This window comes from Amphiura filiformis, chromosome 7, assembly GCF_039555335.1.
Source record: "Amphiura filiformis chromosome 7, Afil_fr2py, whole genome shotgun sequence".
Taxonomy (NCBI): Eukaryota; Metazoa; Echinodermata; class Ophiuroidea; order Amphilepidida; family Amphiuridae; genus Amphiura; species Amphiura filiformis.
In genome coordinates, this window is record NC_092634.1 from 71,415,969 (window position 1) to 71,432,572 (window position 16,604).

General features: G+C 36.6%; 2 protein-coding genes across 2 annotated transcripts in view; one reads left to right on the plus strand and one right to left on the minus strand.

Annotated features, from left to right (window-relative positions):
* Window positions 1-4,567, plus strand: part of LOC140158060 (sperm-associated antigen 17-like) — an 82,705-nt gene extending 78,138 nt beyond the window's left edge. Inside the window, 2 exon segments of the mRNA XM_072181308.1 lie at window positions 145-427; window positions 1,673-4,567. Coding sequence (XP_072037409.1) covers window positions 145-427; window positions 1,673-1,704 — 315 coding nt within the window. The 3' untranslated portion in view covers window positions 1,705-4,567.
* LOC140158061 (rhamnose-binding lectin-like) lies at window positions 3,499-15,885 on the minus strand. The gene is given in 7 exon segments (XM_072181309.1): window positions 3,499-5,044; window positions 5,762-6,049; window positions 7,433-7,523; window positions 9,881-9,982; window positions 14,025-14,037; window positions 14,039-14,285; window positions 15,606-15,885. Coding segments are annotated over 7 exon segments (1,305 nt in total). The 3' UTR covers window positions 3,499-4,760.
* Window positions 15,886-16,604: the final 719 nt, after the last annotated feature.

Here is a 16,604-nt window from a genome sequence, read left to right on the forward strand (position 1 = left end):
AATCCCATAACTCAATGAATTTCCTAACTTGTTTGGTATTCATTTTTACAATAAAATCATTTTTCTGAATTTTCAAGTTACATTATTATTTTGCAAGTTAATATTTTTGTTGACTTTTTAAGATTTGTTTGTATATTTCTATAGATTGCTGCTGGTATGAAAGCCCAACTTGATCTACAACTTTACGCCATAGCTGTAGGTGTCACAGGTGGCAGCGGTCAAGGGTCAATAGGTCATCACATAGAAATCATCACAGAAAATGAGATGTTATATCTACCAGTGTCGGCCCACATTATGACAGCTTATGAATACGATGAGCATAGTAGGACTGTAGGGAAACCACCATTATCAGCTGGTGTGAGGCTGGTATCTAATAGACCTCCATCTAGAGAGGGGATTATTAGACCTCGTAAAGAGAATAGTAAAGGTAAGATATACGCTCCACAACTCCCCCCCCCCTAATACTTTTTAGAATAAGTCAAAACTTTTTTTATGAAATGTAAAAAGATATGTTGTTTTACACATTTGGACCAATTTATAGCGTCACATGTTACTGCGTTCAGTCACAATGGCTAATTGTGTAAGAAAAGTGGCAGTTTTAAAAGTTGCACCTGAGTCCATAGCAGTCAGGTTTTCTTTAACAAACACTTGAACAGACCTGCTGGCCTACTGTATTGTTTGAAAACTGACTCCTATGAACTCAGATGCAACTTTTAACACTGTTTAAAGCGGTCTCTTTTTTTTACATAATGAACTATTGTGACTGAACGCAATGATGTGTGACGTTATAATTTGGTCCATATGTGTAAAACAAATACGGCTACCCATACCTTTTTATACGTTTGCATTTTGTCAAATAGTTTTCGATTTATTTAAAAAAGTATTTAGATTGGAACTTTGTGGACTCTATATAATAGTGACTATTCTTTGCTTCACCTCAAGTTCGGTAGTGAAGTCAGTGATTTTTCGAGGTAGTGCTGCAAGTGTGCTGACAAAGCACCCTTTTACGCATGTGTGTACGCTTTCTGCAATTAACTTGACACACACGATTTGATACCGTGACCAGCAAATTACGCACCTATGTCACTACCAAACTTGAAGTGAACTGATGTATATATGAAGGTGACAGTCACCCCATTCTAAGAACCAGGATCATGCATAGTTAACTATAACAAATCCACAAGGTCTGTGGACATAAAACCTGTGCGTAATAATCAATCGGCATGCAATGTATTGAAATGTTTGAAACAAGATTTAAATCTTGGGGTGATCTTCTTTAACCTCTGCTGTGGCCTATTCCCTGGACAAGCCCACATGTTCAAGAGCCAAATCAAATTTCAGGAACTACCATTTGCATCCCTGTTGAAAGGTAATTGCATATTTATGAAGCAAAAATGGAAGGTATTTCATTTGACTTCAGCAGACACTATCAATGTCCAGGCTGAAACCATGACTGTTTGTTGCTTTCTTACTTGTTGTCTTTGTGAGAATGGAAGTGTTCAATATATTTATGCTATAATTTTGCTTAACTTTAGATTTTGATCGTATTAAACTATGAAGTGTTAATATTGGATTTGTTGTAAAATGTATGCTGCCAAACTACATTTTATACAGCAGCGTGGATACATTGTATACATACTACATAAGTCCTTTCTGTGTTTTCTAATTTCAGATTCAAGAGTTGAGTCTCAACTTGTGCAGTGAATTAGTGAGTCATGGTGCTGTGTTACTTTGCATAAGATGTTTGTGAGATACATCATGATGTACATATGACATGCACATGCATTGGTATATAAATATATTAATATTTATTGCAATTAAAATTAGTTCTCTCATTTGAGGGATAATTATTACCAATAGTTGTAAATTTTCTGTAAGTATATATTGTATGAATTTATAAATGAAAGTATTCCATGTCCATATTTTTATACCAAAAGTAGTTGGTATTTAGTTAAAAAATAAATTACATTCCAATTTTCCTTGATAGGAATGACCATATAGTTAGGGTATTGGAGGATAGGCAATGTAGTGGCACTGGTTACCAGCTGCACCTGCATCCACTACTAAAAGTATTGGACCTGCTTATCCTCTATGACACGATAAGGGATAGTAAAAACAAAACAAAATTCCCATCGTTTATTCTCAATTTATGCAAAACTCTTGATTCGTCTTTCCCACCAAAAGGAGTAAAGAGTTTTGCTCTTAATTATGAGTTTTAACTCTCAGCTAGCTTATGTTATCTTACTTTGAAATTTATTATAGTGCTTTGTGCATTTCAAAGCAGGAATTCAGTTTGTTACTTTGTTTCTTGGTTGCTTTATTTCAAGATGCTAAAAAGGTCCGTCCAGATATACCAAATCGATATATCCAACTGTACATATTATAAATTTTAAAAATGCTTCTCTGTAATATATGTTTTATATGTACAAATATGCATAATAGTGATCCGTCCAAATATGTGTGCCTTTTGTAATACAGTATAGTATAAATAAGTATAGCAATCAATAGGTCCCATAACAAAAAGAAATCCGTCCATGCAGTGTCTGTCCAAAAAAAGCCATAAATGTCAAGAGCACAAGAGAAGTGTAAGTTGGTTGTACTACTTGATGCGATTTTCTTTACTTTTTGTAAATATAAAGTCATACCAAAATTAAAATATTTTAAATCATGCTGACCATACATATTCTGGATCCATATAATGAAGATAGAAACATTCTAGCTATGTTAAATTGGAGCAATTTTGACTAAACTCTGGCTTTAAGATATACCCACCTGGGCCATATCGTGTATACAACCATATACCTCTAAATGAGGGTTTTTTGACGAAAGGCAGACACCCTCCACAAAAACATTATAATAGATTGGTCATACAATAATACATGTTTGTACAAGTACAGCTGCTTGTATCAGAAATATAGTTGCTCAAACTCCAAATAAAGTCTTTGTGGAGGGTATCTGCCCCTTTGTCAATGAAAAACCTCATTTAGAGGCATGCTTGTAGATGGAATTCTACAGTATTCTATGTGCTGATTGAGCAACTATATTACTGATACAGGCGGCTGTACAAACATGTATTATTGTAAGACCAATCTATTGTAATATTTTTGTGGAGGGTGTCTGTATGCCTTTCGTCAAAAAATCTCATTTCGAGGCATATGTGATGCGATCAAGCAAAATCAGTCAGAACTCGGAAATATCGATTTTGAGATATAGCCAAACAAAGGATATATTTCCTTTTGTTTCCTATTATTTTGGAAACTCTTTAATTGTTCATATCTTTGGAACAGGTTGTTCAATTTCAATGGGGTTTTCTGCAAAATGCAGCTTTGTAAATGACTATTACTATCTTAAAAGAAACTGAAAATTTAATATTTCCGAGTTCCGACTGATTTTGCTTGATCGCATCACATATGTTATAGATGGAATTCTGCGGTAAACTTCAACTAGAAAACCATAATGATAAAACTGTTCAGTAATGACAATCCATCACACTTGATATTGTATTATTGTGAGATGCATTTAATCAGATATCAGAAAACAATCTTAATATATTAAAAATGTTGACTCATACACCCCCTATGGAAGACCTTAGCCTAATCTTCCACACAGGTAGTGTGAATTTAAAATGGGGTAACCTGAATGGGTGACTCCATTTTTAAATCTACACCCCCTGTGTGGGAGATTAAGGAGGTTTATATGGATTGCAATTGAAATACCCCCAATGACAATTGGGATGTTACTTGTACAGTATATGCATTGCTATCTACTGAAGATAGCAACTTTCAGTTTAGAGTCATAAAACAATAGTTCATAAAGGTCAAGTTTAGAGGCTATCCGATATCATACAGCTGAAGTTTAAATTCTTATGACAATTACCATTTTAAAATAATGCCAAGGAAGCTGGTCTTTAAACATCTGGCAACATTCATCATAAGAATGTTAAGTTGAAACTGATAAACCCTTAGTTGATACATGCAAAGTGCGATTAACATTTATCATGATTTTGTATTACTAGCTTGGCAAATATGAAATAAAAACACTTCTCGAATTTAATTTAACAATTACTAACTGTCAATGTTGAATTATTATTTATTAAGGTTTGATGGTACTTCGAATGAACATAATTATACTTGGACGACGGGAAAAAACCTGTTCTACGGGCCTGTTGGCCCACATTTTGCATTTTTGTTTTTGTTGTCGTAAAATCAGCAGGGGGCAAAAGTGGGTTGATTTTGGCTGACAAACGCAAGCAAATTGAGGGGGAAAATCATTTCAGACTTTAGCAAAAAAATCAACAGACTGACCCTACATGAGCCAAATATTTGTCCGTCAGTAGAACAGTGTTTTTTCCGTTGCCTTATAAGCCTAAGACGACAGAAAAAACTTGTTCTACGGGCGGACAGATCTTTCAAGTTGAGTTGATTTTGTTTTAGCAGATCGACTCCAAAGTCACCAAAATCTGTAAGTAAATTATTCCCTCACTTTGCTCGCGTTTTTTCAATCAAAATAAATCAACTTTTTACCATAAACAGCTGATTTTACATGCATTCAACAAATTCTGTCAAACTGAATCCACTTCTGGTCAAAATATGGCTGATTTTACATGCATACTATACATCAAATTAAAAAAAAAGAAAATACCAAAACGGAAAATCTGGTCCGGTCGGGCTCATAGAACATGTTTTTTCGTCGCCTATATTATATGTTAAGCATAAAAACTTTGTAATTTTAAGTGACTTTGAATCGTGTTTAATAATTAACTATTCACAAGAATAGTCAACTTGCAGGTATTTATATGTTCCTACACATGGATCACCAAACACACTGTTGCTGGCACCAAGGCTGCAGGTTCGACGTCCGTTACACTGCTGACGAGCTAAGTATAGAGAGTTGGATGTAGCGCAATGAATATTGTGAATAGGACCATTGTTACAAATAGCGGTTATTTGTCTTCCGTACAGAGCAGAATTCACCTTGATGGACTTGCCGACGTCACAAGACATGTCAAATGTATTGCCTTCACATGCATAGCCAGGAACAGTTCCTAAAACAGAAAAGAGCACAGCAAACATTAGATAATGCGGTTAACAAACCGAGAGTGAGATGATAAAGTTCGATTAGGTTAAAGTTGTTGAGGTTAGAATGTTCAATATTTCACACTTGCGTTACAGAGTAGGCGGGAGGATTTCAACCATCTAACGAAAGCACTTTCGTTTGTGACTTCGTCAAACTTTTAGGTTGTGTCCCTTAAACACTAACATTGTGCAAATGTGTATTACGCGGGCTTATGACTTAAATGCATGTTTTTACTATTGCCAACGTGAACTTATAATCAAATTGATTAATGCATTATGATAAATTGAAGTACGCCCGGCCCAAACGTGCTGAGTTCAAATTTTAGTAAGGCCTATAATAAATATATATGCAGGTCATTTTAAGAATAGGTCACATTCTAATTGTTAGTGTCCCTTCCAGTTTCAATATTCCTTGGAACCCGCTAAGGTAAAAAAAGAAGAGTTTCCATGTCCTCCACTCCACCGACTGACCTTAATTTTAAAATTCAGGGGAAAAGTTGTTGCTGTACGAATACGACCCTAATTTTGGAAATTCCAGAAAAGAGTGCTGTATTTTGACGTTTTGAATTATAACACAAAACGGCAGATTTCCTAAACTGTTTAAGTTGAAATATGCAAGTGATATAATGAATTCGAACTTATTTAGACATGTTACGACCTAAAAGTTGTGAAAGAGTTTGTCTTACCGCCGCACGAATACTGTATTTCCAGATATTTAAACGTCCCAACACATGGATCACCAAATACACCATTGCTGGCCTGAATGGCACATGTTCGATGCCCGTTGCAGCGTTGTCGAACCACCGCTAGTGAGCTGGCGGCTGCACAATTGTCTGTTTGAAGACCGGGTCCATTTGTACACACAGCATCAGTTTGACGACCGTATAGTGCAGATAAAACAGAGATGGTATGGCCAGATGGGCATTCTAGGTGAATGGTGCTGTGCTCACATACATAATTATTTATTACTGCACCTAAGAGGAGAAACAATAACAATAAAAACTAGATGGCACAGTTGCGTTTTACCAAACAATACTATCTATGCGCGTGTTTCCCACTTCAATATGAAATGGATATAGGTGTAGGGCTGGCACTTTCGCACTAAGGGCATTCGGTGAGAGCAAAATGTAAAAAATATGGGGTCATTGGGTGAGAGCATGATTTTGGCATTCGGTGAGAGCAAAATGTAAAAAATATGGGGTCATTGGGTGAGAGCATGATTTTTGGCATTCGGTGAGAGCAAAATGTAAAAAATATGGGGTCATTGGGTGAGAGCCGAAACAGCGCCACATAAACCGCGAAAATCAAATTTCTAGTTCTAAATGGCTTCAAATTTCATTGTTTTTTCAAAATAAGTAACAAAATCAGTGAAAAATGAAAGTTGCTGTTTAAATTGAAGTTGTAAGGGTCTTTGGGTGACAGATCAAATGGAAAAATAGGGGTCTTCGGGTGACAGAGCATGTGTTCGTAAAAAATATGGGGTCTTTGGGTGACAGCGATGCTGAAAAGGGGTCTTAACAGCCCTACATACGCGTCACCTCCAAAGTTGGAGTGCCCCGGCCCCTTAACCCATCATGACACTATTAATCATTCCTGACACCCGTACAAATCAAGGAATACCCCTATAATTGTATTTGCTGTGTAAATGAATGTTCCTCTTCTTAAATAATGCAATAAACATGTTCCATACAAAAAAAAATGTTGAAAAGAAAATATCTGATTACACCCCTTTAAGCCCCAAACGTACGGTAGTGTCCCTTTAAGCGGTTAACCTTCCATTGTATATTGACGTATGTTTGAAGCCTTTAGCATTGCAAATACAGGTAGCTACCAAAATGCTACCTAATGGTCTACACTGTGTTAATAGTTGCTTTCATGAACCAGTTTTATGATGGAACAACTTATACATGATGGGAGCCATTTTAATTTATTTATTTAACCGGTCGCTCCGATGTGCGGAGACACGCTTGTAAAATGCTCAAAGGCAAGCTATATGCTGGCCTGTGGACAATGAAGTTCAATATTGGTTCCCAGTGTCTCTTTATAGCTCTCATATCATGGTGTCCAAATACCTTCTTCGCACCTTTACATCAATAAAATGAAGAACGTGGTGGTACGTGTAGTGATGTTTTGCCATTAAATCGAAACTAAAATAGGCCTATGGTCTCTGATTTACAAAATGGGTCATTACCATCATTTGGAGGTCATTGCTTGAAGAATGGGATGCTCTTACCGAAACTAGAATTCCGAATAAAGAATGTATAACGAAAACCTGGCACAGCGGTTTAAATTTGAAGTGGTCAGACACAAGACACTGGCAAAAAGTACAAAGAAAACGTTAAGCAACATGGCCATACCTTTGGTTATTGCTAAGAAAGCCAACGTCACCACACTAATAATGGAAACCCAAGCAGTATACATCTTCGTATGTGGGTATATGACACTAATCTGCAGGAAAAATGGTCGTAATATTATGAATATTAACATTTAATAAAACTAGTGGTTTGGTCCAAGATAGGCCTACATGCTTAGATGCACCCCCACCCCCACATTTCTTGAAAGCAAATAAAAAATCAACATTTCAACGCGGTGCCGATGTTTGTTACATAATGTGAAAATATCCCTTATTAATTAACATGATTAAGTAGTCTAAATTATAAGCGCCAATTTCGTAGGTTGGGTGGGGAGGGGCACTTAACACAAATGAACATACGCGGGTATGGTCTCCCGGAAAGACCCCTGTTGTTGGGCCTCCCAAAAGACTCCTGAATTTTACCAAAACAGTGCAGAGTGGTGAAAGCTACCCTTGATTTTCATAATTTCAGCTCTAAAAGACGCAAATACCTCAAGTTCTGGGAAAAAGACAAACGATTTTGCTGCTCGCTGCTCCGAAAGACCATCTTTTTCAGGGGATCGGAGCATACCCAACAAAAATTGACGGGCCCCGGGTGGTTAGGCTCAATTTTAAACAGCATTATAACCAGTGGCAGCACTACGGGATGGGGGGAGTGTCAGGGGCATTTTCTTGCCCCCCCCGTTCCCCATCCATTTTAAACCAAAATTACGAAAATTTTGTGCAGGTAGTACAGGGTGACATCCTGTGGTTCTTGAGTTATGTTGTAAAGAGGGCTTAAACAACAACACACTTGTAAAACGTACATAACTCATTACCAATCAAGCAAGTTTTCAAAGTATATGATTTGTAGAATGAACTTTTGCAAAGCATCAAAGTGTTATTCAATTATATTGATTTAGATATTGAAAATCGACCGATCGACAATATCGTGTCTACCCTTAACTTCACTATCTTTAAGGGACGCATAGATTTCCAGGGGGCTGAATTGTTATGGGGGAAAATCTTGGCAATGTTCACAACTCTTTTAGAACCTACTCATTTCAGTACTCAATTATCAACTCTTCATTAACATCATAAAAGAATGGGGTTACAAAAGCTTGTACGCAATTATGTCTATATTTATAGCTCATTTTGAGCTACTTGACACTATTTATATCTGGGAAAGTAACTTGTCGACTACCCCTATTAAGTCAACGTTTCAAATTTGTCAATCATATAATCAGGCATGAGAATTTCCAGTCAAAACTCTGGAACCAGTCTTTTTTTATGTCAAAATTTCCGCAGTTTTATTTAATTTCAGCCCATTTTCAGGTGCCCAATTTTACGCGCTTTTACAGACTTTTTCATGAATGCGTATTCCCACATGCCTGTATAATATTTAAGCTTCTTAAAATATCTTAACTTTGTTTTAAGCAATTACGGTAATTATTTGCCGTGTCAACTGATCCATCCTGTAAATTGTGGTATGGTTTTATAATAATATTACTGTCATTATTAATTTTATATACGCCACGGATATTTACTGTCTAACATCAGCATGATTTAATTATTATTATCCAAAAATAAGGCCAATAGTCAAAATATGGAAAAAAAAACTTCCCTTGACTGGTGTGTCCAGATTACAAAAACACACAAAGCCAATATAGATCTTAACTTTTTCCATATAGTGTGTTCCAAATAAATGTTTTTGTTTGTTCGTTTTGTTTAAGTTTGGTGATTTTCTCCAAAAAGTGTTGCTCTTAGGCCTACCCAAAAAAATGTTTTGTACTACTAGATTCCTTGACTAATTTCCTTTCCAAAAGTGTTTATACCTTTTATAATTACCCCGCGTTGATACAAAGCACTTTTAAAGCCATATTATAACATTTCTGTAAAAATAGATCAGTATTTATACGAGTGGATAGTCATATGACATATGACGTCATCAGTGAGGAATATCCCGATTGTAGACAAGATATTACCACAGCATCACCATCTGCTGAAGACGCTAGTCGGATAGTGAAAACGTTCCAGGTGAGCGAAAAATAGTGTAGTGTTGAAGTTAAAACTTTAATTCAGATCAGTATTTATTTTACATAAAATGTTAGCTTTAGCTGTCAGATATGTCCCCTTTTAATTAATTTTGAACCGAACAAGTGAGGTAAAGCATAGAAAATTGGAATTTACTACTGATATTTCCATAATAATAAAACGACGGTTCCTGCGTTTTATTGAAAATCTCGGAATTTGACAAAACAATACAGCACCTAAAGTCGTGATTTTTGCAGAATATCTTTGATTACTAAAGTACATTACAATCGTGAAAAAAACAGAATTTAAAAATAGGGCGTTCTCCTCAGCAAATGTTATAATATGGCTTTAATCTTAGAGTGCACAGTGCAACAAGTTAAATGCCGTTCTTGGAATACGCCAATAATTTACAGAAAATAAAGGAATGAATATAATTTACCTTGTTTAAAGTCCAATGGGAAAATATCCAACGTCTTGAACTCGAATCTTGTTTTAGTTGCACAGCAGAATGATACTCGAGTTGATTGTGTCTCGACAGTCGCTTGGTATATTAATATTTCTCCATCGGTATGCCCCTTTTAATATACGAAACACCCGGATTCAAGGTATAATTTCTTAGAAATATCAAGTCAAGTGAATTCGGCGAAAGATTGTCCCGGGGGATTATGAGGTACCTGGGATTGTAGTCATGGTAGTAGTCTCCCACTGAGAGCACGCAAATCAAGTTACACTAGGGACACACCACAAGATATCAAGGTGGGAGCTGGATTTGAGGTTGTCACATTATTTCTTTTCGGTAAGACATTTTTGAAAGTCCTCCATTTTCAACAGGTTGTTTTTGATTTTTTTTTTTTTAAATCTGTTTCTTGCCCCCCCTCGTCCTGCCAAAATCCCTTGCCCCCCCCCCCCTCGGCCCGCCAAAAATCTTTGCCCCCCCCCCCTTGCACATGCCAAATTTTTGGGATTTCAATTCGCAAACTTAATGTTCTATACTGCGCCAATAAAGTATCCTTACAGTTGGAAAAATAATCACAATTTCAAAACTAAACAATATTGAGGTAAATTTGTTTTTTTAATAGATGCCCTATCTAATCCTGCACATTATGACACCACATTGAATCCAATGTGGCCTCAAGAAGTAATGTTACAAGCAATTGAATAGACGAAGGTCCAGTTTTAAAAGTGACAAACTGGCCTATACAAGGCGCAAAAGATTCCAACAAGCCGCAACAAAGAGACAACACAGTTTCTTCAATGAAGCATTATTTAAAGCAGTTTTTATTTCAGTTTTTACTTCTCTGTACTTTTCATAACTTTCATTTTATTTGTCAGTTCTTTTGTTTCAGTTTTCTTTTGTTCCTTTTGTTTTAAATTAAAGCCAAACGCATAAATCAGCCATTCACCACTCTCAAACCAGATTTCTAGTCTGTGGAGTTTTGAATAGGCCAGCTTGTCACTTTTAAAACTGGACCTTCATCTAATCAAATGCTTGTAACTTTGTTTCTGGAAGTCACATTGATTCAATGTGGTGTCATAATGTGCAGTATTAAATAGTGCATCTATTAAAAAAACAAATTTACCCCAATATTGTCCAATTTGGAAATTGTGATTATTTTTCAAAATGTAAGGATACTTTATTGGCGCAGTATATATACATGTTGCGAGCGCAGCGAGCAGGTAAATTTGCATATTTAAGTGTTTCCGTACGGTTTTCCTAAGCATTTTCGCCAGCGTTAGCTGGCTATCTAATTCGGAGATCGTCTTTGTTTGCTAAAGAGATTACGGGGTACTAGCATTGGTTTGAATTACTTTGCGGAACTTTTTATGGTGAAAATATATAATAGACCTGTTATTGGATTTGTAAGAAAAAGAAAGTATGTTTTGTCGTTTCAACGAATGAAAACGAGTGAGAATTTCAAAAGTTGTGGTTTGAAGGAAATATGACATTAAAAGTTCATGCCAGGCCTATAATAGTTTCCACAGCATATCAACGAAAGAAAATTATAGAATCCTTGTTATCAGGCGTTCTTAGATTTACACTGACCTCCTGGAGATCAGCACAGCATGAGATGTGAGTGTATTGATAACATGATTAAAACCTTTATGGACGTAAAAGTCAAAGTAAAAATATCCTATATCCTGCATGTATCGTTTTATGGATAAAAATGACTCAAAATGTCATTTATGAAATAATTTATATCTTAAACATCAGTTTTGTCTTTTCAACGGGAAAAATTCGATGCAATTTCAGGGCCTATTTTTGATATGGGTATAATTTATATACATGTAGGCCTATTATAATTGAACAATATCAGTCTTTATACATTTTATTGCGAATTAATATAAAATTAATGTGCATGTATAAGGCAAGTAGGACAGCCTAAAAGGCAGAAAAGACAAAAAGAACAATTTGGAGTAATTAATTGACAGGAAGTTATAGGAGTTGTTTGGTTTGCTGTTTCTGTGTGCATGTTCTCATCATTGATGGTTTGGTGGACTGTCATGAAACATAATGGATCATAAAAAAGAGTGATCCTAAAAATGCCACCACCCAAACTAATTACAAGGCATCTTCTGCATTGAAGCTGGCTTTCCCTTTAAAGGGAATTTTTATTAGAGCGTTTTATTTAAAAGGTGCCCCAAGAATGTGTGCCAAAATCGCTCCCCCCTCGGCTTGCCAAAATTGCTTCCCCCGCCAATTTTACCTCCCCAAGGCTCATAGTTATTGCTCAGCCCCTAAGACATAGACGGCAGGGTTTTAGTTAAATGGTTTAAATTGGAACGATATGGCACCTGCCACCACGTACATGAGAAATTTTTGATTTTGGCCTTTAATTAAATTGGCCCATCTTTTAACAGTTACACGGGGGTGAGAATATAATACAGATGTATTCTCCCATACCGCATGCTGAAACAAAATCAATGCTGCCAGTGAAACTTGATTGAAAACAAAACTCCAGAATTGGCCTACTCACTTGCGACTAAATATTTCATATATCCGCGATGTCGTACTAGATGCGTCAGGGACTCTCACATCCCTGATCCGTGTTTTCAAGAACTCCACCAAACATCCGTGTTGATATACTGAAATAGTTTAGGCTCTATAATTTGAAATAATTTCGCCTCCTGTTTGTTCCGTTACCGGGTACGGATTTGACCCCTATATCAATCATTGATGGGCAAAATATATTAAGCGATGGAAAAAAAAGAGCTAAAAAGCCTGTTCTAAGTGACGAACAGCCTCAGATGGCTTGATCTTGGCGAATGGTGAGTTCAATTTGGGGCAATTGGAAGCTTTCCAACTTCATTCTTTAGGTTGTGCAAATATGTTAAATTTTAACTTTCCAAAGAACATTTTAGCCAAGATTGACAATGATCAAGTGCTTACCGATTTATGTATGATTTTTGATACCATGCAACATTATAATGTTGAAGTTTTAAGCGATTTAAACTTTGCATTACAATTTCTTGGAAATGTTCCAAAAACATTAATATGTGTGAAAATTTTTTAAAGGCAGCTGGAATTCTCTATGCAATAATTCTTTATGTAACATTTATATCAACATTAACGAAAAAAGATATTTACAAGTACCGAGCATCATCTTACATGCAAGCTTTCATTTTTAATATCGTGCAGGTTTTCAAATTTGAACAAAACCTAATTAAATGTTTTGCAAGAAACAGATTTTTTTAAAAGAACGAAAAGGATTTCACCGAACAAAACATGAAGCCCATTGACAGCGTTCACCACTAGTGCGCATTGTGTTGAATGATCTTTATTTCAAACTTGGAATGAAGTGAATTGACGCATACGTTATGTAATCGCTCATTTCTTCGTAATCAGTCAACCGATTCCAGCCAAATTAAGGTAAAGATGCAGAATAAGATGGGCTACACGCTGATTCTTAGATATTTGGATTCTGATGGCTATTTCTCGACTTACGTCCAAATTCATTCGCCCGGTAATTTTTTTCTGGGACACCCTGTATCATGGTTTAAATGATGCCCAGGGAAATGATATTATACTTTAAACCATCATGCATATCATGAATAAAACATCTATTTACAAGTGAAACTATATATTTTAGACTGTTTACTTCAATGTTAAAATAGTTCGTTTTATGCAAATCCAAGAAAAATGAAGATGTTAAACTCACATTTTTAGTGACGTTTCACCACTACACTAGTGGTTTCTTCAGACTGGCAACCCATCACCTCTATAGAGGTTCCTGTTGCCTATAAAAGAAAGCAGCCCTGTGCAGTATGCATCTTCCATTTTAGCCGAAACACACCATGTTTTGGGCCAAAATAGCCTACAAAAATTGCAAAATTTTGCGCGCTTCGGGCGCACTGGCCTGTAATATAGCAACATTCACCTTCAATTCGGACTAAAACAGTCTGCGGAACAAAAAACATCAACCGACTGACCCTACTTGAGTCGGTAGTACAGTGGGTTTTTTTTCGTTGCCTGAAAGTTGTAGTTTGTGTCAAACTTACCGAATCAATCTGTACTGAAATTGTTAATTGACTAATTCACTTACAAAATAATAATTGAGTTAAAACTATTCACAAGAATAGTCAACTTGCAGGTATTTATGTCCTTTCACACGGATCACCAAACACACTGTTGCTGGCACCAAGGCTGCAGGTTCGACGTCCGTTACACTGCTGACGAGCTAAGTATAGCGAGTTGGATGTAGCGCAATGAATGTTATGGATAGGACCATTGTTACAAATAGCGGTAATATATCTCCCGTATAGAGCAGAATTCACCTTGATGGACTTGCCGACGTCACAAGACATGTCAAATGTATTGCCTTCACATGCATAACCAGGAATAGGTCCTAAAACAGAAACAGATTAGAAAGAAAGTGGTTATTATTTGCGTGTAACACCATCATAAAACTAAAGAAACATGTGTTCGTTTGCAGTTTACGTATTACGCGGGCTATGGACTAAATTCAGGGTATCTACAGCCTGTCTCAAAAAAAATTGTGCAAGTGAAAACCGTTGTGACATAATGCTTACATCAACGTCACGGGCGCAGTCTTAGCTCTCAAATGCCGTTTGTTCTGTTCAATTTGCTTGTTCCAATTTCGAGATATGTTTATTTAACAACGAAAGGGTAAAATCACAATTGTGCCACTTTCACTATGGAGGAGTGCTGTACATGTAAATCAATGATAGCTGATGTTGATGCGTCTAAATTAGACTCTAATGCACTCTCCCTTTCGGGGCGCATGCATTAGACTCATCAACATCAGCACGCGTGCATTATTTTGTCTAATATATCTCCGAACAAGTAATGCGCGTTCATCAACCTATAACACGTATAAGTGCGCAATATTTGTTTGTCTTTTAACATGTCTTAAGTGACTAAGAAAACAGTATTTACCATGATAAAATCATTGACATGCACATGTATTTAATTTTTACAGCAGAATGTGAAATATTTATTTATCTTTTAATCTCTTTTAAGTGTAAAAAGAGAATCATCATTCCTGCATCATGATAAAACAGTAAAAACAGTCAAAAACATTTTGTATTGTGTAATTGATGCATTCTTTAGATTTCACGAAAGAACTCTTACATGTAAATCCCTCTTCCCTAGTAAAAGTGGCACAATTGTGATTTTACCCTTTCGTCTTTAACTAAACATATCTCGAGATTAAAACAAGCAAATTGAACAGAACAAACTGCATTTGAGAGCTAAGACTAAGCCCTTGACGTTGATGTAAGCACTATGTCACAACGGTTTTTCTAATTGCCACAGAGGGCGCTTTTTACTTGCACAATTTTTTTTGAGACAGGCTGTATTACCAACGCAAACTTGAATATGACAAATTCGGCTGGTTTGAAAGCGAGAAATTGAGTCATGGTATTGATTGGTTATGAATTATTTCAACCCTTTCTTCAACTGATGCAGGGCCCCGTGTAAGAACAACATTTTGCTGATCGGGCTACCCTGGGTAAATATGATGTAATAACTAATAAATAAAACTATATGATCAAGCTTGGCAATAAAGTCGGCAAAAGTTAGCAAACTTTTTTTTTCCTTTCCTTCAGAATTTTGACATCCTGAATTATGAAGTTTAATGAAATATCATAATTCACACCTATTTAGGTTTGTTGTACTGATCTAAAATTAGCCTCATGCATGTTACGGCCTATCAGTTGTCTCATTCTTACCGCCACACGAATACTGTATATCCAGATATTTATATATCCCTTTACATGGATCACCATGAAAGACACTATTGCTGGCCACGATGTCACATGTTCGATGCCCGTTGCACTGTTTTTAACCACCTCTAGTGAACTGTTGGCTGCGCAGTTTATTCCTGTTGGTTCGTCATTGACGGGTTGATTTTTCTTCGGACACACGACGTCAGTTTGACGACCGTATAGTGCCGATAAACAGAGATAGTATGCCCATATGGGCATTTTAGGTGAAACTTACTACTCTCACAGACATAATCATTTATTACTGCACCTAAGAAGAGAAACAATATATTTTTATTAGCTTATACTATATGCTTAATACTTAATAGGCCTGTAAATAATAATCGGGGTTGGTCGGGACCGTAACAGGGGGTTTTCACGTCGCTAAAGCACATTACGGGGAGGGGGGGGGGGCAATGAGGGCGGCCGCACCCCGTCAATTCAGTTTAAAGGGAAAGAACAAAGAAAGATGAAAGGTGTGGCACGAAGGGGGCATTTCCCCCTCAGTCTAATCTATAAGAATAATCCCCCTGCCCTCTGTCAGATCCTGACGGCACATACGGACAACGGCGCATTTGAGTGCCCCCTATTATCAGTCTCAAGCTTTCTGCCAGTTGCCCATCTCCCTGTTAAAGAATGTGTCCTCAAAATTTAGTATATTTACTAAAACCACGCTTAGTTTCACCTCGCGTCTCCGCGAGATGATTAGCACATGCAGCATCTTCTCATTGATTCTGAATTGTAAAATACCGGTGTAATACTAATATGTATAGTAGACCCTCCCTCGGGTCCATGGAGAACGACTGGTAATGTAGATTATACAACATTAAATAAACCCGATACATGGACCCTTCCAATGTGTAGGCAAGTTGCCTTCCAGCTCCCAGCATTTTGTGGGAGTTCACTTTTACCGATCCTGGGTCAGACGAGTTTTCTATATA